Source organism: Ovis canadensis, chromosome 11 (genome assembly GCF_042477335.2).
Source record: "Ovis canadensis isolate MfBH-ARS-UI-01 breed Bighorn chromosome 11, ARS-UI_OviCan_v2, whole genome shotgun sequence".
Lineage (NCBI taxonomy): Eukaryota > Metazoa > Chordata > Mammalia > Artiodactyla > Bovidae > Ovis > Ovis canadensis.
This window is the reverse complement of record NC_091255.1, coordinates 38,973,683-38,993,137: the sequence shown is the minus strand read 5'-3', so window position 1 is coordinate 38,993,137 and position 19,455 is coordinate 38,973,683. Positions and strand designations below refer to the sequence as shown.

At 43.6% G+C, this 19,455-nt stretch overlaps 1 protein-coding gene across 1 annotated transcript in view; it reads right to left on the bottom strand.

Annotated features, from left to right (window-relative positions):
* Nucleotides 1–19,455, bottom strand: part of DNAH9 (dynein axonemal heavy chain 9) — a 285,692-nt gene that overhangs the window by 90,391 nt on the left and 175,846 nt on the right. Inside the window, exons 46-48 of the mRNA XM_069603577.1 lie at nt 9,177–9,319; nt 7,982–8,143; nt 7,603–7,836 (exon numbers count right to left, since the gene is read on the bottom strand). Coding sequence (XP_069459678.1) covers nt 7,603–7,836; nt 7,982–8,143; nt 9,177–9,319 — 539 coding nt within the window. The remainder of the gene's footprint in view (nt 1–7,602; nt 7,837–7,981; nt 8,144–9,176; nt 9,320–19,455) is intronic.

Below are 19,455 nucleotides of genomic sequence, written 5' to 3'. Positions count from 1 at the left end.
CCCAACTGTTAATTATTGTCATTACTACTACTTCTAATACTACTTGTTGCTGTTGAGTCATTAAGTTGTGTCTGACTCTTTGGAACCACATGCACTGTAGTCCACCAGGTTCCTATGACCAAGGAGCTTTTCAGGCAAGAATCCTGGAATTGGTTGCAATTTCCTTCTCCAGGGGATCCTCTTGACCCAAGGGTTGAATTGTCTCCCACATTGGCAGGTGGGTTCTTTCCACTGAGTCACCTGGGAAGCAACTGCTAAACAAATCTGGAAATCTGTCTGAGCCCAAGCTGTGAGATCCATTTAGCTTACTCCTACCAGATTATGTGCACCACAAGCTGTAATAATCAAGCAGAAGATACTACAGAATATATTAACAATTCAAGTCATCATTCTTTTACCAAGATTATGGTGATATATACTTCAGTCCTTTTCTATCAAAGGAATAGTTCCAGATGAAGGGTTTATATCAAAGTTAGGCACCTCAGATCATTCCATTCAAAAGACCCATTCTCCATCCCCTCTCTGAGCTTGTAGGTGATTTTTGAACCTGTTCATTCATTTGCCTGTCTATTAATCTACTTATCTATCATCTACTTAGCTATTCATATATAGATCACCTACTATGTGCCAATAAATCTTGATTTCTACCCTTGAAGGACTAATAGCAGTATTTCACGATGTATGCAAGAGAAGAAATGTAAGAATGAATTGATGACAGTGTAAATCAACCATACTTCAATTTTTTGAAAAAAGGATGAATAATTCAAGGGACATAGCGAAGAGAATGTACACTGCTCAGAGCTTAGAGAGGGCTTGTGAGCAGGGGGTAGGAAACTTTTTTAGGTCCTGACAGTGATAAGTTGACAAGGTAGGGACATATGTGAAGACACAGAGATGTGAACAAGCCGTGGAGAGAGAGAGAACTATTTGGGGAGAACTTCAAATAGTGCTGTTGGACTTCAGGGTGCAGTGTGATCAAAAAGAGGAAGAAGTGAATGGAGCTATACGCAATTTTAAAAGTTTCAGAGAAGTTTAGAGAATCTGAATGGCAATGTCCAAGATCATTAAGGCTTCTTCAAGCGAATACACAGACTTGAGGTTTGAACGAAGATCACTTCTCTTGCATACGTGGTGAAATACTGCTATTAGTCCTAAGAGCAGGAGACAGGTGGGTCTGAAGCTGCGCTGTCCAGTTGGGCAGCCACCAGCCACACGTGGTTAATAAGCACTTAAAACGTACTTTACAATATAGTGTTCTACTTGGTCTCTCTGCGTAGTCTCCCCGACTGTATTCTGGCAGCATTCCAGGCAGAAAGCATTTAAAACATGGCTTGTCTCAACTGAGATGCCCTGTAAAATCATTTTACACTCCTGATAGCAATGTATACGGATTTCAATTTGTTCATATCTTCTCCAATACCTATTATTGTGTAATCGTATACATGAGCTTTTAAAGCCTTATAGAAAAACAGAGAAAATATTTTATGAGCAACGTTTTTAAACAACATTTTTCTTACATTGATTACATGTTGAAATGATAATATTTTGAATATACTGGGTTAAATAAAATGCTATGAAATTATGTGATGTTATATACTATTAAAATATGTGATTAAAATAAAATCCACTTCTTTTATAGTTTTTTTGATGCAGCTACTAAAAAATTCAAATTTGGACTTCTTTGGGGGGCTGTATTGCACAGCCTGTGGGATCTCAGTTCCCCAACCCGGAGTTGAACCCTGGGCCCACTGAGTCTTAACCACTGGACCATCAGGGAATTCCCTAGAAAATTTAGATTTGCGACTATGACTTGCAGGCTATTTCTATTGGGTAGTGCTGGTAGAGAGTGCTGCCAGAATACAGTTAGGGAGACTAGGTAGAATGTTATTAATTAATTAAACAAATATTTATTGAATACCTGCTCCATCCAGGCACTGTTTTTGGTGCTTGGAATACATCAGCAAACAAGAGACAAGGATCCCTTTTCTTATAGAGCTTGAATCCAACAGGTGGAGATAAACAGCAAAATATAAACATAAGTAAATTGTATAATATGTCGTTGCTGTTGTTTAGTCACTAAGTTGTATCTGACTCTTTGTGACCCCATAGACTGCAGCCTGCCAAGCTCCTCTTTCCATAATTTCCCAGGTCAGAATCCTGCCATTTCCTTCTCCAGGGGATCCTCCTGACCCAGGGATCAAGTCTGTGTCTCCTGCATTGGCAGGCAGATTCTTTACCGCTGAGCCACCAGGGAAGTCCATATAACATGTTTGTTGCTCTTTAGTCGCTAAGTTGTGTCTGTTTCTTTGCGACCCCATGGACTCTGACCCACCAGGCTTCTCTGTCCATGGGAGTTCCCAGGCAAGATACTGGAGTGGGTTGCCGTTTGGGTAAATCCTATGGGGGAAAGATACAGCAGAGCAGAATAAGGGGCTCAGGAATGGTGTGGGGGCTGCAATTTTAAATGAGGTCACAGGGTGGGGCTCCTTGAGATGGTGACACTGAAATAAAGAATTGAAGCAGATGAGAGAGGAAGCCTTGGGGATGTCAGAGGGAAGAGCAATTCCAGGGAGGGGAACAGCTGGTACAACGGCCTGGAGTGTCTGAGGAAAGGACAGAGACGCAGTGAGGTTTAAGGGGGCATGCCGCGGGGACGGGGCAGTAGGAGATGAGATCTCAGAGTTAACAGGACAGGGCTGGGAAGGAGACTCAGTGTAATGAGGGAAGTAGGGGCTATTTCAGGCGGTGGAGCGAAAAAGTGACATATCTCTGCTTTGAACTGATCACTTGGGGACTTCCCTGGTGGTCCAGTGGTTGAGAATCTGTCTGCTAATTCAGGTGACACAGGTTCGATCCCTGGTCTAGGAAGATTCCACATGCTGCAGGGCAACTAAGCCAAGGAGCCACAACTAACGAGCATGTGTTCTAGAGCCTCGGAGCTGCAGCTACTGAGCCTGCACACCTGAGAGCCCGTGTTCTGCGATAAGAGAAGACACCACAACGAGCAGCCAAAGCACCCCAACTAGAGAGTCGCCCCTACTCACTACTCACTCGTTAGAGAAAGCGCGCATGCAGCAATGAAGACCCCCAAATGCATAGACAAATAAACAAATCAATCACTCTGGCTGCTCAGTTGATGGCAGACTATTGGAGGGAAGCAGACAACTAGTGAACGGGTATTGTGGCTACCCAGGAGAAAAGGTGTCAGGGGCTCAGATCAGGGTGGTAGCAAGAGGTGCAAGGCCATGGCATTCTGGGCATCTTTGCAGCTAGAGCCAACGTGATTTTCTGATGCACCAGGTGTGGATAGTGAGAGAAAGAGAGACATGAGCAGGGTCGGGGGTGACTTTGAAGGTTTTGGCTGAGACGAGAGGATATGGGTGAAGTGGGCTTGGGGTGGGTAAGAGACTTGAAGGTTCAGTTTATTGAAATAATCCAGGTAAGAAGTGTCTAGATAGGGGACACAGTGAAAGGCATGCCCTTGAGAGGTGCTTGGAAAACCTGTAGAAGCTGTTAAGGCTTAAATGTGGGCAGTGAGGGAAGAGGAGGTGTATAAAATAACATTGCAGTTTCTGGGCTAGGTAACTGGGTAGATAGACATATTATTCATTGAAGCAGAGAAAACAGAAGGAGAAGAAACGAACATGGGGAGGACAGGGAAGGATGCCAGGACATGGGAGGACTCTCCACTGATGGTAGGCAGAGAGCTGGATTCACCTAATGGGATAATCAGGCCTCTTCATATTAAAGAGACTGCTTAAAGAAGGAGAACAGACTGTCTTCATTTTCTGCTCAGACACCCAGGCTTGGTACAAGATGGAACACTGGGTGCTGCTCTGTGAACGTCCCACTGATGGTTCCCCAGCAGTGGTCCTTTGTGTAGACCGATCAACAATTCCCGGAGGAGAGATGGGTGTTTTGCAGAGCAGGGGTGAGTGGGGATACAGGATGTTCTGAGGGCACTGTAGGTGGGGCGGGGGGAGACAGGAAGAGGAAGAGGTGAGAGATGGCAAAACAAATCCGGTAGTACGGCATCCTGGGAGTCTATCTTACTCTGGTTTCTAGAGGCTCCGAGATGGAGAGAATAAGAAAGTGACTGGGGTGAGACGACTGCAACAAAGGTATGACCAAGTAAGCTGCCGGGGACACTGTGTACCCCAAGCTGCTTTGAACTGTAGCTCTAAGAAGGAGTTTTGGTTCCAAGAACACTAGCAGAAAGAGAGCAGCATTGCAGATAATTGTCACACAACATTTGTTGACAAACACTGAGTTCGATAGATCTCATCATGCCTGGAGGTAAACAAAGGGGTAAGAAGGGCTTTACATAAATACAGAACAAAGGAAGGAACAGCATCTAGAAGACTAAGGGGAACAATGCAACTGAAAAACGACCCGTGACTGGAGTTAGAGAAGCCATCAAGAGAGCTGTTTGGCACCATCAGTAGAATGGTTCCTGTGATATGCGGTTGCAGAAAAATAGGCTGAAATACAAAAGCAGTGTTAGAAAGGGAAAAAGATGAGATGAGGGGATACTGTGGGGATACTGAAAATGTAATAGCATAATTAAAGTATTTGCTGGAGGCATAAGAAGCAGAAGCAATATTGCCCACAATTCGATTAGTATCATTGAGGATAAACTTCCTAGAATGTAGAGGGAAAGGCCAAAGGGAAGGAAACCAATGAGGGAGAAGACAATAGGCATGAAGTGCAAAGAACCCTTCCAGTTCATCACTGCTCCTGCAGGAAAGGCCCAACCAAATGAGCAAAACCTCATCATAGGAGGAAAACTTCCTGAGCGGAAAAATCCTATGTGTATAGATTGCAAGGGCTGACTGCATCTCACTGAATAAACTGCAATCCTTTAGATGTATTATGTATATGAATTGAGAAAGTGAAGTGGAAGGCTTCCTGGTGGCTCAGTGGGTAAGAATCCACCTGAAAATGCAGGGGACACAAGTTTGATCCCTGGTCTGGGAAGATCTCACGTGCCTTGGAGCAACTAAGTCCGTGCGACGCAACTACGGAGCCCGTGCTCTGGAGCCCTCGCTCTGCAACAAGAGAAGCCACGCAATGAGAAGCCCAGGCATCACAATTAGAGAAAGCCTGTGCACAGCAACGAAAACCCAGTGCAACCAAAAATAAATAGATAAATAAGTACAAATTTTAAAAATAAAAATTAAAAAGTTAAAAAAAAATTAAGAAAAGAAAAAAAAAAGTGGAGAAAAAGGACGAGTCAGGAGGAAGTTCTACAGAGCTATTCCGAAGGCAGAGTTCTAAAAAAAAATGACAGTAAATGAAAGGCTCAGAAATCTGCAAAAACATGCCCTGCTCAAGAATTAAACTGATTACAGTGCTAGTTTAATTGTGAAAATGCATGGAATTCCACCACCTTAATGACAGGCCAGGTCTGCTGCTGGTAAACAGAGAACAAGGAAGGGCCATCAAGGGCCCAGCAGTATCTGATGGGTATTAGCAGGGCAGAGGAGGTGCCAGAGTTGTCCACAGTTCTCCAGTGGTAAACTAACTGAAATGGACTTGTTCCATTTGGAAGAGTAAGTAGAAAAATAAAACAAGGACAGGATGACAGGGGCCTTCTTCTGAGGTATAACCACTTAGGAGCATAGAGGAAAATGCATGACATTAGACAGCGTTTGTTTAAGAAATTCAGTTCCAAAGGCTCTTTGATAGATAACATCGTAAGGTGCAAGAAACCAAAGAAAATTGGCCTAACCCTGCAACCACTGTTCCCAGCCATTCAACTCTTTGGATTTTGAAGACGAAGAGACTGTGGGTAGGAGACTAAAAGAAAGTAGAGGAAAATGAACATGTGATAAAGAAAAAAAAAGGGAGTATTTCCAAGGATTTTGGTATCCGTGAGAGGGAACCTCCCAAACTGAAGCTGAGGGTGTGCACTTCCAGCAAGAGTAAGCTCAGCCCAGGCTCATGATGAGGCAGGAAAGACAGGACCAGGCATTTAGGCAGAGTCAATGTCACCTGGAAAAGACTCTTGAGAGTCCCTCGGGCTGCAATGAGATCAAGCCAGTCAATCCTAAAGGAAATCAACCCTGAATACTCACTGGAAGGACTGATGCTGAAGCTGAAACTCCAACACTTTGGTGACCTGATGTGAAGAACCAGCTCACTGGAAAAGACCCTGATGCTGGGAAAGATTGAGGGCAGGAGGAGAAGGGGATGGCAGAGGATGAGATGGTTGGATGGCAGCAGTGACTCAACGGACATGAGTCTGAGCAAACTCCGGGAGATAGTGAAGGACAGGGAAGCCTGGTGTGCTGCAGTCCATGGGGTTGCAAAGAGTGAACAAAACGTCACCTCTTTGTTTTGCTTTTAATGAGGCCATGATGCTTGGAGGAGTGGCATCTAAAACAGAAACCTTGGAGCATCTGAGCAAGGAAATCAACCATGAAAACTGTGGAAAACATGCAAATAAAAATGTAGGACAGGAGTAAAGAAGCAGACATAGAGAATGGATTTTTGGGCACAGTGGGCGAAGGAGAGTCTGGGACGAATTGAGAGAGTAGCATTGCCGTGTATCCACTATCACGTATAAAACAGACAGCTCGTGGGAAGCTGCTGTCTAGCTCAGGGGGCTCAGTTTGATACTCTGTGATGATCTGAGGGCTGGGATGGGGGGTGGAGTGGGAGGGAAGTTCAGGAAGGAGGAGGTATATGCATACATACAGCTGATTCACATCATTGTACAGCAAGAACTAACACAACATTGTAAAGCAATTATATTCCAATAAAAACACACACAGGTTGCTGATGACCCTGTACGACCTTCTATGTGTGGTGCTTGACGGGTACGTAGAACTGAAGGGAAAACATCTCTTTGAATGCAGGCATAGTGACGTCAGGAAATGAATGGACAGGACCATAGTAGCTGATGCCACCTGGTGCAATCCAGGCCACTCCTCGACCTTCCCCCAACGACTGTTCCACCCTAATCAGAAAGACCCCACTTAGTCAAAGGGCTAAAAATAAAATAAAAGGGGGATCAACAAACCCTGTGGTGTACCCCTCACTCTGAGCATGCCTGAACTCTTCTTTGAGTAACTTCTGCTTCTGCCCTGAACAAACTGCTTCTTTGTTCTCTTTGCTCCTCAGTGTGTGTATGTGTTTTGCCTTTGTGTTCCTCGACCAGATTCTTTTGGATGAGTTGAACAAGAGTCTGGGGCTTCCCAGGTGGTACTAGTGGTAAAGAACCCGCTTGCCAATGCAGGAGACATAAGAGACACAGGTTCGATCCCTGGGTCAGGAAGATCCCCTGGAGGAGGGCATAGCAACCCACTCTCCAGTATTCTTGCCTGGAGAATCCCATGGACAGAGGAGCCTGGCAGGCTACAGTCCATAGGGTCGCAAAGAGTCAGACACGACTGAAGAGACGTAGCACACAGCACAGAACAAGAGCTTGGACTTCTGATAAAGCTTTTCAGGCACCACAGGCACTGTTCTGATGACACTGGGGCCTCTGGAGAACCATGCTTGGTGTTCAGAGTGTGACTCTCCGTTCTCTGGGAAGGGGCTGCCCTTCCCTCCCTCCGAGCCCGCTGTGGACAGGAGGACTGGAAGGATGCTGCTTACCTGGGCAGAGGTGCTGTGGAGCTTCAGCAACCCGTTCTCTAGCCGCTCCATCTTGGACCTGAGCTCCCTCCTGTTCCTGCGCAGCAGGCTCTGGTAGAGTCTGATGAACTCCAGGAATGATTTGGGTGTTGTGTAGTTGTAGCGCTGCTCGTTGCTCAGATAAGACTGGGAGGTGCGGTTGACACTTGTGTGAATGAAAGCCATGAACTTGCTAACTGATGGCTTGACTGTGGTCTAGAATCAAATGGCAGGAAATAAAGAGGTCACCTGGCCATGCCGACGGCAGGTGACTGCCCACTGGGCTCAGTGGGCCGGACAGGGGACTCCTCGCTCCCCGAGGTGGAGCGGAGCATGAGGGGTGTCTCCTCTGCTCTCTTACCTCAATGCCTTCTGTGTTCTGCAGGAAGCGGAGGCTGACGGACTCCAGGGCCTGCTTCGGCCACTCGTGGAACCAGTTGATGGCCGTGCAGTTCACAATGGCGGGGAACTTCCTGCTGCGGACCCTCAGCTTGGGCCCCACCGGGGAGAAGCAGAGAGTCACCTGAGAAGGCAGAAAGATGGGGAGAAGCCAGAAGGTACTTACAGAGAGATCCACACAGCCTTGGATTCTTTATTTCTCAGGACATTGGGAGGCATATCAACAGAGACAATATCTGTAAACTCTTAGCCAGCCTTTCTAGCCAAGGGATTAGGAACGTTGCGACTCAGCAATCCCCATTCCTGGGCACATAACCTGAGCAAATCGTAATTGAAAAAGACACATGCACTCCAGTATTCACTGAAGCAATATTTATAACAGCCAGGACGTGGAAGCAACCTAGACATCCATCAGCAGATGAACGGATAAAGAAGATGCGCTACACATATACGATGGGATGTTGCTCAGCCGTAAAAAAGGAAACTGAGTCATTTGTAGCGATGTGGATGGACCTACTAGAGTCTGTCATACAGAGTGAAGTAAGTCAGAAAGAGAAAAACCAATATTGTGTATTAAAGCATATATGTGGGATCTAAAAAAATGGTACTGGTGAGCCTGTTTTCGGGGCAGGAGGAGAGATGCAGACGTAGAGAACGGACACATGGAGCCAGCAGGGGAAGGAGAGGAGGGGACAGAGCGCGGGAGCAGCACCGATACACACCCACACCATGCATAAAACGCAGAGCTGCGGGGAGCTGCTGTCCAGCACGGGGAGCTCAGCTCTGCGCTGCGATGATCTGAGGGCTGCGATGGGGGGTGGAGTGGGAGGGACGCTCAAGAAGGAGGAGGTATACGTAGACATACAGTTGATTCACTTCATTGTGCAGCAGGGACTAACAGGACATTGTAACGCAATTACACTCCAATCTAAAATTCTTTAGCAAAAAAGGAATGCTGGGACTGCAGGAGGCAGGTTGCTGCCCTTGAAGCGGCAGGTGAGAAAAGTGTCCTCGGTGCTCGGGATCAGAAGGGAACTGCAACCTCCCCACCCCCAACTCCCAAAGTGGCCAATAAGGACTGCTGTGTCCAGCATGTCTGCAGAGGCTCCTGGGAGTCATCTCTTGTCCTCTGCACCCTGAGCAGCTGACCCTCGTACCTTCAGCTGCCGTCGGACTCGCTCTATGAAAAACTTCCAGCAATTTTCTCTATTGTCAACCAGACCTTGGCTCTTGACCTCATTTCTCACGTTGCTTATGATGTTTTCGACCTCATCGTCAGAGTAGAGATCTGGGATCTCTCCTAGGAAGAGTCGGAGCACAGATGCCTAATTATTATTATTATTTTTTTTTTTTACTGGGTTGGCTAAGTTCTGAGAAGTAGATAAACTAGTGTTATTAGTGAGGCAGTATATAATTGGACAAATATTTTTAAAGAATCTGAACTTAATATATAAAGATAAATGTATGATGATCAATTAGAAATGCAGGTAGAATTGTTTCAATTAGAATTTCAATCAATTAGAAATGTTTATCTTTGAAATGCAAGGATGGTTAAATATTAGAAAAATCTGTGAGAATAATTTACTGCATTAATGGATTAAAGAAGTAAAATAATACAATCCTCAAAAAAGTTGCACAAAATTTCTGAAAACTTAGTTTGTTAGCAAACTATAAATAAATGAGATTTCTTTTAACCAGATCATAAGTATCTATAGCAGAACCAAAGCAAACATCACATCTGTCTACTAGTGAAATACTAAAATATTCTTTTTTGAATCAAGAACAAGACAAGGAGGACCTCCCTGGTAGTCCAGTGATTAAGACTCTGCGATTGCAAAATAGGGGGCCCAGGCTTGATCCTTGGTCAGAGAACTAAGATTCCACATGCCATTCAGTGCAGTAAATAAATAAATTCTCACTATAGTCCTATAAAGTAGATAGTTTAAAAAAAGAGAAAACAAGACAAGCATGACTGCTCTTCATGTTTTCTCATCAACATTATACAAAGGTCCTAAGTTTTGTCTTCTTGGGCTCCAAAATCACTGCAGATGGGGAGTGTAGCCATGAAATCAAAAGACACTTGCCCTTGGAAGAAAAGCCATGACAAACCTAGACAGTGTATTAAAAAACAGAGACCTTACTTTGCCCACAAAAGTCCATATAGTCAAAGCTATGGTTTTTCTAGTAGTCATCTCTGGATGTGAGAGTTGGACCATAAAGAAGGTTGAATGCTGAAGAATTGATGCTTTCGAACTGTGGTGTTGGAGAAGACTCTTGAGAGCCCCTTGGACTGCAAGGAGAGCCAGCCAGTCCATCCCAAAGGAAATCAATCCTGAATATTCATTGGAAGGACTGATGCTGAAGCTGAAACTCCAGTACTCTGGCTACCTGATGTGAAGAGCCGACTCATTAGAAAAGACCCTGATACTGGGAAAGATTGAGGGCAAGAGGAGAAGGGGGCGATAGAGGATGAGATGGTTGGATGGCATCATGGATTCAATGGACATGAGTTTGACATGGTGAAGGACAGGGAAGCCTGGCATGCTGCAGTCCCTGGGATCACAAAGAGTAGAACACGACTGAGCAACTGAACATCAAAGGCTAAAAGTCAAGGAAAACAGATACACTGTATACAGATAGTTAAGGAAACAATAAAGATATTATCATCAAAATCTAAGTTTCCATATAGAAAATCGAAGAGACTATACACATAACAGAACTCATTCGTGTGTTAAACAAAAGCTTGCTGGATACAAAATCAACTTTGGAAATAAAACGGCACTTCTGTGCTTTAGCATATAAAAAAGAGTTACTTTAAAAGTTACCAGAGAGATGTTATGGGGAGGGAGGTGGGAGGGGGGGTTCATGTTTGGGAATGCATGTAAGAATTAAAGATTTTAAAATTTAAAAAATAAAAAAAAATAATAATATAAAATAAAATAAAATAAAATAAAATGCTACCATTTGTGCAAGGTAAAAAATAAAATAAAATATAAAATAAAATAAAATAAAATAAAAGAATTCAAGTCATACCAAAAAAAGTTACTTTAGAATATCAACAACAATCATAAGACAGGCAATAATAAATAAATAAGATATGCAAAATCTTGATGTGAAAACTGTAACATACTACTAAAGGGCATAAATAAAACCCCAAACAAATGTAGTGTTCATGAGTGGATGACTCTGTATTACCAATATCCTGAAGATGCAATTCCAAAATAAATAAATGGGTTTCTTTTACAATCCTGACAATCAAATTCTAAAATTTATACGGAAGAGCAAAGGGTAAAGAGTGGCAAAGATAACTGTGAAGAACAGGATGGAGGGATTTATTTGTTCTATCAGAAATTGTTTCCTTATAAAGCTATGTTAAGGCTTCCCTGGTGACTCAGCAGTAAAGACTGCCTGCAACGCAGGAGACCCAGGTTTGATCCCTGGATTGGGAAGATCCCCTGGAGGAGGGCATGGCAACCCACTCTAGCACTACTGCCTAGAGAATCCCATGGACAGAGAAGCCTGGCAGGCTACAGTTCATGGGGTCGTACAGAGTCAGACACGACTCAAGCAGCAGCAAAGTAATGTTAGTTAAAAATGTGAAATTGGTTCTTGGGTAAATAAATAGAACTGTGAGTGAAACACTTAGAAATGGACCCAGATGTAAACAGGAAATTCATATTCAAAATCAGTATGCTGAAAAGGGATGAGCAGATCAATAAACATGTTAGGATAACTCAATACTAATAACAAAAAATAAAATTAGAATACTGTGCAAAAATACACACTGGGTGGATTAAAGACATGAATATGAAACAGTAGTATTTTAAAGATGAAACACAAAAGATTATTTTTATGGTGTTGGCTAGGATGCGGTTTCTGAAACAGTATAAAAAGCATGAAACATAAAAACACTGCTTTGCAACATTTAAAACTAAATCGGCATGACAAAAGTCAGAAGCAGACTTGGAAAAGATATTTACCAACTATATAATGAACAAAGGTATCCAGAAAATACAGAGGCCTCCCACAAATCCATGAGAAAAAGAAAGACCCAAAGAGCACACTACATAAAAAGGCAAGGAACAAGACGAATGGCCAATAGACACTTGAAAAGATGCTCCAGTGTCACAAGTGGGAAGTGAAAGGACAAGACTGAGATTCCATTTCATGCTCCCTGGCAAAAACTGGTGTGTCAGATGAACCAACTTTTCGTGAGGTTGGGAAGAAACAGGTATCTGTGTGGAAAGTAAATTTGTACAACTACACTGGAGGGCAACTGGCAATTTTTATTTTTATTTTTTTTAGATTTTCTCAGCCTCGCCTCAGGGCATGTAGGATCCTAGTTCTCCGCTGTTGTTATATTGCTAAGTCTTGTCAGACTCTGCAACCCCATGGACTGCAGCCCACCAGGCTCCTCAGCCCATAGGATTTCCCAGGCAAGAACACTGGAGTGGGATTTCCATTTCCTTCTCCAGGGGACCTTCCCAGACCAGGGATCGAACCCGTGTCTCTTACTGTCTCCTGAATTGGCAGGGGGACAGGGGGATTCTTTACCGAAGAGTCACCAGGGAAGCCTCCCTAAGTGATGGAAATTATGAATATTTACCACCAATGCAGCCGTACTTCCTTGAACTAATGTTTCTGGAGGGAACTCATGCCAACTTTTTAACAAATTTCTGGTCTTTAGAGTCTGACAACACTAATCCAGCCAGGAGTTGGGTAGTAGTTTATACTAATTAAGCTTAATTATCTAAATGGGAAAAATGAAAAAAAAAAGAATTATCATGAAAATGATCATTTACTTTCTTCCCTTAATTGGACAAATTTGATTTAATTTCCAGTCATTAAGATATTTCATAGCATGCATATAAAATACCCAGTGCTATAACTTGTCAAAATCAAGGTCTTATCAGTGGAATAATCCATTTCAGCCTGATTTGATAAAAATATGGGGTGAGAGAAAACTGCTAGAGAAATGAAATGATACTTAGCATGTGTTGGGAGTTAGGGGACTTCCCAAGTTGTGCTCATAGTAAAGAACCCACCTGCCAACACAGGAGACATTAAGAGACTCAGGTTCGATCCCTGGGTCAGGAAGATCCCCTGGAGGAGGACATGGCAACCCATTCCACTATTCCTGCCTGGAGAATCCCATGAACAGAGGAGCCTGGCAGGATGCAGTCCATGGGGTCTCAAAGGATTGGATACGACTGAAGCAGCTGAGCACACACACACACACACACACGAGAGCTGAGGAGCCCAGGAAAGGTTTAAAAAGAGAAATACTTCGATGGAATTGATGTGAGTGTACGCCTCCCTGTGGGGCTGACTGCCTGCAGTGGTCTGGATTTCTTTCCCCTTTGTCCCTCTGAGAGGCTGCATTTTCTTACCTGTAAATGTGTTACAGTCCTCCAGTGAGAACTTGGATTCCCTTTGGTGTGCATTCTTCACCTTTCTATTATTTAACATAGGTAGAATTTACGTCCTTTGGTGTTTCATGGATAGCATGCTGGGTATCTTTGAAAGTTATGGATTTGCTTTTGGCTACACCGGGTCTTCGCTGCAGCACACGGGCTTTCTCTAGGTGCGGGGAGCAGGGGCTCCTCTCCAGTTTCAGTGCCCAGGCTTCTCACTGCAGCGGCGTCTCCTGCTGTGGAGCACGGGCCCTAGGTGCAGGGGCTTAGTTACCCTTCAGCATGCGGGGTCAGCCCTGAGCAGGGAGCAAACCTGTGTCCCCTGCATTGCAAGGTGGATTCTTAGCCACTGAGCCATTAGGAAAGCCCTTCACGTTGGGTATTGAGGCAGTAAACTATGATCTATAGGCTAAATCTGACCCTCTGTCTCTGCCCGCAAGCTGGGCATGGTTTTTTACAATTTTTAATGGTTGATAAGATTAAAATAATAATGTTTAATGACACGAAAATTACATGATGTTCGAATTTTACTGTCCATAAATAACGGTTTATTGGGCACAGCCAAACTCCTGCGTTTATATATTGTCTATGGCTATTTTCCCACTACAATGACGGAGCCGAGGATTTGTGACAGAGGCCATATGGTCTGCAAAGCTGAGAATGTTAACTTTCTGACCCTTCATAGAAAATGTGTTTCTTTAAGGCTCGCCCAGGTTTATGTGATACCTTTTTTAAAAAATTTATTTATTGATGTATAGTTGATTCACAATGTTGTGTTAGTTTTTGCTGCATAGCAAAGTGTTCAGTTATACATATATATACTTTCTTTTTCATATTCTCTTAAATTATGGCTTATTTCAGGATATTGAATATGGTTCTCTGCGCTGTACAGTAGGACCTTGTTGTTTATCGATTCTGTATATAATAGTTTCCATCTGCTAATTCCAAATTCCTAGTCCATCCCTCCCCTTGCCTCCCCGCTTGACAGCCAGTCTGTTCTCTATGTCTGTGAGTCTGTTTTTGTTTCGGAGATTAAGTTCATTTGTATTCTGTGATACCTTTAAGTGCCAAAATATTGAAAACAGTCAGGCCATTGTTACATGATTTCCAAAATCCCTTAAGAGCACCAGATGGAATCGAGCACCTCTGAATTGGGAGTTGGCGTTTTCAGGCTTGTTCCTCCGACTTCTCCTGGCAACACTCCTGTCACTTACAGTGCGATGCAGGTAGTCACGCTGGAAGCAGGCGACTGAACTGCCAGAGGGGATTTTGTGATGTCAGCAAAGGCAGAGGCTATTCAAATATTTGAGAAGTTTCCTCCTGAGACCTAAAGTTGGGAAGCCTTGTTTCTGCCGCCAAGTGCAGAAAGGCTCCATGCGGTCATTAACACGTCCTGATATTTTGCAAGTCAGACTCATTTTCATTTTTGTGTGGTCTGGAGAGCCCACAACTGCTCTGGGGGGAGGAGATCCTGATAGTTTAAGATGGATCTTGTCTGGAGTTTGGTGATAAAAAAGGGCAAAGCTGAGCGTTATTTTCCGTGAACCAGTCAGCTTTGCACTGGCGTAAGGTTTTTGACCCCACCCAGGAATAATATTTTTCAAAACATTTCCCTGGTTTCAAGGGAGAAAAAACAGGGGGTGTGGTGACTGTCTCAGGACCCTTGCCCCTCTGTCTGCGTGGCTGGAAACTTTCTCAAAGCACATGTCCAAAGAGAATACCTAGGGACTTCCCTGGTGGTCCAGTGGTTAAGAATCTGTGCTTCCAATGCAGAAGACATGCTGGATGGGGAACTAAGATCCTACGTGCTACAGGACAACTAAGGTTTAGCAGAGCCAAAAAGTAAAAAGTAATACGTAACATGGCACATCATCCTTCTGATATTATACACCTTAGTTCAACAAATACCCCTTGAATGCTAATTATGGGCCAGGAGTTCGGTTCAGAACTGACAATATAAATGATGACAATGACAGTCTTTACAGAGGGTTATAATTACACCAGCCATGCGTTACTTCCTAAATTGAGTGGTGAGTATTTAATCCTTATATTTTGTATATCTGGATTATTTCATAACAAAAAATGCACCAATAACAGACATCACAGTCTCTGCCTTTCACAAGTTTGCAATGTTGTTGCAATACAATGGTGGTGTGCGCAACCACTGAGTGCCAGGGAAACACACAAGGATGTTTCTCGATCTCGAGGTGACAGTGGATTAGTGAAGATTTCCCAGAGAGATATTAGAACACCCAAGAGAAGCCTTGAACTATGGGTAGAAGTTAATCTAGACAAAGAAGGAGAAGGGCATGAGGTTCAAAAGGAACAGTGTGAGTCAGTAAGGATGTCAGGGTACAGTAGAGTATGTTACCTCAAGGAGGTAGGAATTGCTAGATTATAATGGGCAGGTAAGCCAGCAAGGAAGGAAGGAAGCAGGTCAAAGGCGGATTTGTTTTGTTTTGCCTTTCTGTACAAAACAGCTTATTCTGCATTCACTTAGGAATTAATGAAGGAATTATGGGTTAAACAGACCCTTTTGGAAGCAGCGAGGAGAATGGATTGTAGTGGAGCTCCCTGGGATGTAGGGAGGTGAGTTAAGAAGTGTCTTCAATGTAAGCTTTTATATATAGGATGGATAAATAAGGTCCTACAGTATAGCACAGCTGATTCCCAGGTGGCTCAGTGGTAATGAAACTGCCTGCCACTGCAGGAGGTGCAGGAGACAGTGGTTCAATCCCTGGGTCAGGAAGAGAAAATGGCAACCCACTTCAGTATTCTAGCAGGGAAAACCCAGGGATAGAGGAGCCTAGTGGGCTACAGTTCGTGGGGTTGCAAAGAGTCAGACATGATGGAGCACGCACACACACTCATTGTGTAGCACAGGGAACTGTAGTCAGTATCCTGTGATTAATGATAATGGAAAGAATATAATATATATATGTATATGTATATGAAAGTGAAGTGAAGTCGCTCAGTTGTGTCCGACTCTTTGCGAATCCATGGACTGTAGCCTACCAGGCTCCTCTGTCCATGGGATTTTCCAGGCAAGAGTACTGGAGTGGATTACCATTTCCTTCTCCAGGGGATCTTCCCAACCCAGGGATTGAACCCGGGTATCCCGCATTGTAGACAGACGCTTTACCATCTGAGCCACCAGGGAAGTAAATGTATATATATCTAGATCACTAATTACCGCTGTACAGTGGTAATTAACACAACATTGTAAATCAACTATTCTGTTGTTGTTTAGTCACTAACTCATGTCTGACTTTTTTGAGACCCCGTGGACTGTAGCCCGCCAGGCTCCTCTGTCCATGCGGTTTCCCAGGCAAGAATACTGGAGTGGGTAGCCTTTTCTCCCTCCAGGGCATCTTCCCAACCCAGGAAGGATCCCCTGCATTGGCAGGCAGATTCTTTACTACAGAGCCACCAGGGAAGCCCAACTATACTTCAATAAGATAAATCAAAAAGAAAAAGACGTGCCTGCATTTGTTGAAGGAAGAGATGAAAAAAACCAGTGGTAGCCATGGCAGAGAAGGATGGATTCAGAAACAGGGGTTGGAATTGGTGGCAACTGCTTACCTGTTGGGTACAGGTGGTGAGGGAGAGGTTAGTAATGTAGGAGAATGCACAGAGACCTGGTCTCAATGTGTATGAGGATTTAGTACCACATGAATCAAAGACAGGTTGGTTACTCAAGCATCTTTTTGCATTATCCTTTGGACATTTTTGTTTGGCAGCTGGAGCCAACCAGGTGCTGGTTTAGATTTCCATGGCTTATGGGGTGGATGCATCTTATAAATAGATCCACTGAGACCAGAAAGGATGTTTAGAAGATCTGCTGCATGTTTGATAGCTTCTCTTTTGCCCTACACTTTGTCTTTGTTCCTTCCAGGGAAATTGGATCAGAATACAATTTGTGTAAAACACAGATGGTCCATCAGGAAATCCAGTTCCAACTGCTCATGGGAGAAGAAGAACTCAATGCCAATATCGTTACAAAAACCTCCAGACTCCACATTCTCATGGGATGTGTGCAGATCACTGATGCATCAACCTAGATGCATCTAATCCTAGACCACCCGGAAGACCAGGGGAATCTCTTCATGTTTTAACAGGTTGGCCAAAAAGTTCATTTGGGTTTTGCATATGATATTACAGAAATACCCAAACAAACTTTTTGGCCAACTCAATATATTCCAAGAGGAGATTTGGTCCTTTTGTACATGTAATTTTACATGTACAAAAGACAGGGATGAAGAGGCACATGGCTTTACAAGACAGGGGATTCAATTGTTCATAAACTATTTTAATAGACCATATAGGGGCTACTGACTGGAACACGGATGCTTAAAAAATGATTTTTGAATATGTGAGTAGATGCAAAGTGATTTAATTTGAGCCATTTTTGAGTGAACAATTAAACCTTTTGAAAAGCAAAAGGGAAATTCCAAAATAAGATACTGAAGCAAAATAAAGTACGAAATCTGGGAAAGTAAGGAGCAGAAAAGACACCACACCTGGTGCAGACCAGGTCTCTTAACTGGGACTGCAGTATAATGGGCTTTCTGGACTGCAGGAAACCTGGAAGCAGGTGTACACTCCCAAAAAGCCAGGAAAAGATTCTATTTTCTCCATTTAGATTAAGATGGGGCCTTGCTGATGCTGAGTTTGGTTCAAGGACCAAGAAAGAACAAATTTTGTAGACTTTTAAAATATTTGGATTTGATGGTCAATGTACATTATTCGGGAATTATTACATAGGACAACAAGGACATAGTAGGAATTGAACTTTTCAGATTCAGCAAGGGCCAATATTTCATGCATCGTTTCACCAGCAGCTTCAAGAGCCCCGTTAAGGACTCTGGCAGCCAAAGAAAGAGACTGAAAGGCTTCATTCACTCTGATTTGCGTAGCCATCCTGCTTCTTATACAATTATATGGCTTTTGCTAATTGAATCAGAAATTTGATTTAAATTTTAACTTTGAGCATAGGATTTCTTACTGTCAGTCTGCAACCAATCTGAGATGCAAGTGGCATAATGATGGGTTCTGAAATGTTTGGCTAGTGTCAGAAGTGGGTTTTACCAATCAAGTGCTGAATTAAAAATACAGCTTGATCTTAGAAATGGTGTCAGGAATCCAAGGGATGAAAGAGTGAGCTAAAGAAGTGTGGGAGGAAAGCAGATAGCCCACTGAGCCCCCTTTAAGTCACTGAGGAAGATGAATCACTGGAGTGTTAAATCAGAGGAATTCACTCACTGTACCTTATCCTCAATCTAACAGGATTTGTAGATAACTAGAGAGAGATGAGCTGATGACAAGATAGCCCAGTGCATAGTTTTCTAGTAGTCTCCTTGTCTCTACTTGTTATCTTTTGGAAGAAAAGCTATGACAAACCTAGACAGCATATTAAAAAGCAGAGGTATTATTTTGCCCACGAAGGTCGGTATTGTCAAAGCTATGGCTTTTCCAGTAGTCATGTATGGATGTGAGAGTTAGACCATAACGAAGGTTGAGTGCTGAAGAACTGATGCTTTTGAACTGTGGTGTTGGAGAAGACTCCCCTCTTTAGAGTATCAAGTCCCTTGAGAGTCCCTTGCTTGAGATACAGCAAGGAGATCAAACCAGTCAATCCTATAGGAAATCAATCCTGGGTATTCATTTGAAGGACTGATGTTGAAGCTGAAGCGCCAATACGTTGGCCACCTGATGTGAAGAGCTGACTCATTAGAAAAGACACTGATGCTGGGAAGAGGGCAGGAGGAGAAGGGGGACGGCAGAGGATGAGATGGTTGGATGGCATCATGATTCAATGGACATGAGTATGAGCAAGCTCCAGGAGATGGTGAAGGACAGGGAAGCCTGGCGTGCTGCAGTCCACGGGGTTGCAAACAGTCGGACACGACTGAGCAACTGAGAAACAACACTATGTTATCTGGGCTCCCAGGTGGCTCAGTGATAAAGAACCCACCTGCCAATGCAGAGACGCAGAAGACTTAGGTTTGATCCCTGGGTCGGA